General features: G+C 36.1%; 1 protein-coding gene across 1 annotated transcript; it reads left to right on the top strand.

Moving 5' to 3' along the window:
• The first annotated feature begins 1363 nt into the window (after positions 1 to 1363).
• On the top strand, positions 1364 to 5631 carry LOC147521461 (Glycolipid transfer protein (GLTP) family protein). Its single transcript, XM_086568086.1, has 4 exons — positions 1364 to 2093; positions 3929 to 4101; positions 4768 to 4913; positions 5191 to 5631. Exons 1-4 carry the CDS (start codon positions 1767 to 1769, stop codon positions 5295 to 5297), a joined length of 753 nt encoding a protein of 250 aa, XP_086424212.1. The 5' UTR covers positions 1364 to 1766; the 3' UTR covers positions 5298 to 5631.
• The last annotated feature ends 369 nt before the right edge of the window (positions 5632 to 6000 follow it).

Consider the following 6000-nt stretch of genomic DNA (forward strand, 5'->3'; position numbering starts at 1 on the left):
AGCACATATATCAACACCCTAAATATGTTGTATAAAGAGATATGTCAGTAGAGTATGACATTGTTTGTGACATATGTAAAAATGATATTATTCGGTACTACATAGCCGAACAGAGAACAAAATCATTATGGCTTGCTGAAGTATGTTATACGAATTAAAAGTGACATAACATTTAAGTATGATATTTATAATGTCATATCAACCGACTTTTGTATTGACTCTTGTTCTACACTACATAAAGGGCTTAGGGTTTAGAAAATGTGTGTGAGACAAATTGGTTGTTAGGGTTTGGGATTTGGTGTCTCTTTTGAAAGAGTTTTAGAAGAAGAAAGACTTGAGTTTTCACTTAATTTGTTCATGCCCAAACTCTTTAATAGTTGTCTACACCATTGGATATTTGTAGATAGAGAACTTTGGAAATTCTTTGGAATCAAGATAAGTGTTTTATTGTACTATTGTGATTATTCTCTCTAATGGAAACTTCTCGGTTTGGTTGTGGATGTAGGCAAAACCCGCCGAACCAACTAAATCTTTGTATCTCTTCTCTTGTGGTTTGCCATTGGTACGACATTGTTTTACTACTTGTATTACGAATTATTTGGTTGTTTTTCATACACCGTTGTCGTGGTTTGTTGCTTCTACCACATTTGATATTGGTTGACACTTCTGTTGCATTAATTTTGTGTGCTCCATAATTTTTGGGGAACAATAATATATAATTAGATACACTTGATTGGCAAAATATAGATTTAACTAGAAAATATTCTCTCATTAATTCACCGAAATCCAATTTCGTAGTAAGTCATTGACATAGTTAGTTTATTTTTCCCCCAAAAGAGTGTTTCTCGACTCATTTGGATTGAGTTATTGAGTTGGTGATTAAACGAGAGAGTGAACCTTATGGTACAGCCGTACAATTCATTTGGATGAGTTTGAATGGGTTGGCTTTTGGCGCCACATAAATAGTTAAGAGACAAATTTGGTTTACTAGCTTGTCTTTGGTTTGGCTATAATATAACCGAGGTTGTCTACCCCGAGAATGTCTTCATAAGGATGAGGTCCGTGACGGTCTGGAAATACAACATTCTCTTATTTTTTTTGCTTTTGATTTTCAGACCATTGGATCACACATCCAACGTTCCATGGACCTTCATCCCTATGAGAATATCTTCGGAGTAGCTGAAGCCTAACATAACCAAGGCCCCTCCTCTTTTATAGATTTTATTAAGAGGTGGAACAGTCAATTTTGGTTGAAAATTCATACTATAGAACTCGATCAATAAACAAATATCTTATTTTCTCTTATCAAAATTAATCCACTTCTAGGTAATCCAAGAAGATTCAAAACAAAATGTCTAAAGATAATATGTAGCATGACAATTTAATAACTTAGAGCAAATGATCATAGTCAGCCACAGTACCAACCACCGATCAATAGGGCCGTGGCCAGGACAAATCTTAGTTATCGACTTATCGTGGTGTCCAAATTCCAAAAGGCTCATTAATGATCGTGTCTCCATTCACGACTTAGACCACACTGGTGTAGAACCGTCAACCGTCCATCTGCCATTGTGGACCAAAAACTTTACGAGAGTGCAGAACGCGGTTGGAATAGAAACATGACACTGTTTATGTATATGTTTATGTATAGAAAAAGTGACCTCAAATCAACCAAAAACTTTGATACGTACACAAACGTGTTTAATTTCTCTATTTTGACTTTTATACGACATTTTATATAAAGTTCCATCTTTAGCAAAATTTGTATGAACCGATCCTTCTCCAAGAAACCAGCAAAAAAAGCCATGACTCATTATCCATCTCTCTCTTTTCTGAAAAAGCCAAAACAAGACACCACCACCGTCATAAACATTGAAATGAATGAGGAGGATTATGGTGGGGAAGTGGGTGTTTTAACAAAACCACTTCCTTTTATAGCACATGCTTTTGAAGAGCTTTCTAAGATATTAGCCAAAAACAATGAACAAGATCTTCATTTGATACCTTTTACAGATGCTTGTCGTCTTGTATCTGTGTTGTTTAATTGTCTTGGCATTGCTTTTAAATTTGCTGAGATGGAGTATGTTGCCAAGGTATGTTAAGCTTTGAAATATTATTTATTTTTGTTTATGGTATTGTTGAAACTTTGGGAATCTTTTAAAGACATCTTATTTAGTTAGTTAATATTGGAATTTAGGTATAGGTGTGTAATAAAACTAGATTGTGAGGTGAATTAGTTGAAATTGATCAAAGGGGATGGAAGTGAATACACCTAGATTCTGACATTAATCCTACATTACTTGACAGTTGACACCAAACTGCACTAACACAATCCTATCGATGGGATCTGAGATGATTTTCGACAAAGACATGGAGCCTATTGTTGATCAAATGATCGCTTGAAACACTCCTAATAATTCCATGGTCTCTTCCAATGAGACCCTTAGTTGGAAGAGCTTAGTATATTACATTAGGGAGCTGACGATATGCCGGATTATTCCACCCGCCCTTGCCTATGTAACAATTTCTCTTTTCTGTTATTCTCCCTTGGTTTTGTTCTTTTTCTAGGCTTATTAAAATTCATGGCGACTATTTTGCGTAGTCTTCTACTTACTGGTTTCAATATTGAGGAACAAGTTGAAGTAGTTTTTCATTATGAGGTATAGAAAACTTTGGTTATTGTAAAGAAACGGTAGGACAAATTTTGAACAACATATGCTGCTCTTGATTAATTATTAATAACCTGGTTGTTAACACTTGATAGTCATTAGTCAAATATTCAGCACCTAACCGAGTATCCAAGTGATTGGAGTGCATTTTCCCCAATCATTCCTCAGCTGGAGAATACAATTTTTTGATTGAGAAGCATACCTCTTTTCAAGTGACATCCACGTGTCACGTTAGATTGTATGGCGAGCCACTGATAATAACACTGATGGAATTAGAGAATTGTTGATCCAACTCAAGATCATTTGATCCTGTTGATTCCAAGTAGCAAAATCAGGACAGACTTCAGTAGTCACTACGCCTGCAGCATCCCGTTTGAATTCAGATGGAGATGGCTTTGTACCATCTACAAAACCCATTAAATTCTTGCTCTTCAAAATAGGAACAATCTGAACAATCCTGTCCAATTTGATTGACATGGACGCAGAGAGGCTGGGTACAACGACACTGGTTGAAGAGCTGCTTCCATCCATTGCGATCGATACGAAAGATAGGGAAAAACATGGATTAAAGAGACAAAAATGAAACTGGAGTTATTGTCGCTGGACTAAGGCTCTAATACCATGAAATAACACAAGTAAGAAAGAGTGTGATTGACTGAAAACTACACAGAACGAGGTGGTCGTATCTTATATATATAGTGCGAGTGACAACAGTTCCCTTAACAAAAGGGATATGATATACATCTTATCATAAACTTGAATTTTGAAATATTTTTGCACTTGATAACTACTGAATATTAAGGAGGGAGACTCTCAGCAACCAACGTGCCATCTTTTGAGAAATTGATTTAGAAGATTTGATCTTACTATCTGGTGTGAAAGAGGTGACTGTCAGTTCTAACTCAGCCAGCTCTTTTGGCCCATTGAACCTCCATGAAAAATTAAAAGATATTTTTATGTATTCTGAAGAATATATCACTGTAATATCTCTGGGTAAGAGATGATTAGAATTCTTTGCTCCGGTATTCTAATTGAATTCCAGTGCGTTCAGATGTAGAATATATATCAATTTAAATGATAGAAGGACCATATATTGCATATACATTATTTTGTTTTCCTCTACTTTACTTCGTTTATGTTATATGTGTACAGTACTTAGAAACTGCGACCTATATTGACTTTATAAGTTGCATATAAATTTTTCTACCGTTATTTCTTCCAAAACGGACAGTAGCTAATACTTGCTTTGAAATATTCAGGTACGTGGACTAGTGGAAGCATCCAAAACATATGAAACTTTAAATAACATACTTGATCATGATGTTGAGCACGACACAGTGAGAAAGCCAGGAAGCCTTTCACGTAATTTACGCAGAGTTAGACAAGGCCTTGATCTCATCAGAGCATTATTTGAACAATTCTTGTCAGCAGAGTATGTTCCAAACCTGTATCCCCGTGTATAAAACTTTATCATTTAGGATTTGCCACATTTTGGATAAACTGCTGCATTCTTTTGTACTCTCATATTTTCCTTTTGCTGTTTTGGAAGAATTTTAGCTTCTTTTACTGGATTTTCTTTTGTTGGTAATGATATATCCAGATCCTAAGCTTAATACTGGAATGAGAGAGAAGAGTGAATTCTTTGGGTCCTCTACTTGCTTTTTTATTCATAGCACAATTTTCATTAGCACCCTTATCCAAATCTTTGGGGTCATGTATCTTTAGTCATCCAAGTTTAGGTTACAGTGCTATGCCCCCACTATGTTTCACTCCTTTTTCCAAGCTCAAACAAATTGTCTGATTTCATAAATTTGGAAGACAACATTCGAAACAGAAACAAATATCTACTTGTATACTTTCGCTTGTTTACCTTAATCCTACATAGTTCTGTTTATCATTTTGAAAGATATTAGTATATAGCCCATACCAAACACATACTACATAGATGAGTTTTAGCATTCTTCATAATTTCAGTTATCCTTTTAAAAGATGCTAGCATTTGGCAATACAGAACTTTAATGTGTTCTTGCATGTGCTATCACTTTGTCACTTGTTACATTTTGCTGATGGCTCAGTGTGTGCTATGTGCCTTTTACAGTGAGTGCTCTCTAAGAGAAGCAGCTTCATCAGCTTATGCACAAGTTTGTGCACCATATCACACATGGGCAGTTAGAACTGCAGTTTTCGCAGGGATGTATGCACTTCCGTCAAGGGAGCAACTCTTACTGAAGCTTAATGAAACTGGTTAGTTTTTCATATCTTTTTCCGGATCTCAAGTAATACACTATATTGATGCAAGGGTGAATGAATGCTAATCAGGTTGTGTGATTTAGAGACACCTCAGGATTGAGGATACTGGAACTCCCAACACATCTTGAATGATACTAGTAGAGAAACATCATAAGCAAGATAAAACATATCAACATAAAATGCACAGATCCAATACATTAGAAGTTCAAAATGTATACAAATACTTGTTTTCTCTATCTACAGAAGACCTTAAAATTTTCTATTGTTGCAGACCAATCCGTGGAGAAGGAAATGAGGAGGTACATGGCTGCTTCACTTCCAGTTATAGACTACATTGATAAGCTCTATATCTCTAGGAATATCACTTTGGACTGGTGATTGATCTGCTATCGGAACTGACATAGGAGTATATGCAATACTGGAGCCAGTACAGATTCTTTGCAGTTTTGATTGTGCATGACGTGAGACAGTCTGCAGCTCCCATGAGAGGGACTATTGAAGATCCAGAGAGTAGCTCATTCTGTTTCACTCTATTGTATTCATTCTTTTTGTACAAATTAAATCCCATTGTCTTTCTTGGTTTATTGATCTGAAGCATCCCCGAGATTGAGGGGGATTAGTCATAGTAAAACTAGTTAGTCGTCACAGATGTACAAGCCACATGAATATTATCGTCGGAATTGGATCAAGGATATTAATTATTTTTCATATACAGCTAATGAGTTACAGCTGCAGGGCTCAACCACAATATCTTTCCATTTATCGGTACTAATCCTACAGCATGGTACTTTCAGAAATGTACTAGGATGCTGAATTGAGTTAATGCTGAAACTGCAAGAATGGTTGAAAGCCATGGCCATCGTTGATACCGGCTCTAAATCCGCTAATACACTAAGCTGATCATTAGCAATCAAGCGGGTCCTGGTTTGCCCTCATAGATCTATCAAGGAGATCAAAGAGTTGACTTCCAGGATTGTGCTACAAGTTTATGGGCCACGGTATTGGCACTCTCATAAATGGGACTAGCACTCATTTTACCAATTCAACGGCATTAGCACCCTTCCATTAAATACACAAAAAA

This window comes from Coptis chinensis, chromosome 1, assembly GCF_015680905.1.
Source record: "Coptis chinensis isolate HL-2020 chromosome 1, ASM1568090v1, whole genome shotgun sequence".
NCBI lineage: Eukaryota > Viridiplantae > Streptophyta > Magnoliopsida > Ranunculales > Ranunculaceae > Coptis > Coptis chinensis.

What these genes read in the sequence shown, in the direction of transcription:
- LOC147521461 (XM_086568086.1), top strand. Translation starts at nt 1,767, where the DNA reads ATGAACCGATCCTTCTCCAAGAAACCAGCAAAAAAAGCCATGACTCAT. An exon ending in AGATGGAGTATGTTGCCAAG is followed by an intron (nt 2,094 to 3,928) that starts GTATGTTAAGCT and finishes TGAAATATTCAG; the next exon opens with GTACGTGGACTAGTGGAAGC. An exon ending in ACTGAAGCTTAATGAAACTG is followed by an intron (nt 4,914 to 5,190) that starts GTTAGTTTTTCA and finishes CTATTGTTGCAG; the next exon opens with ACCAATCCGTGGAGAAGGAA.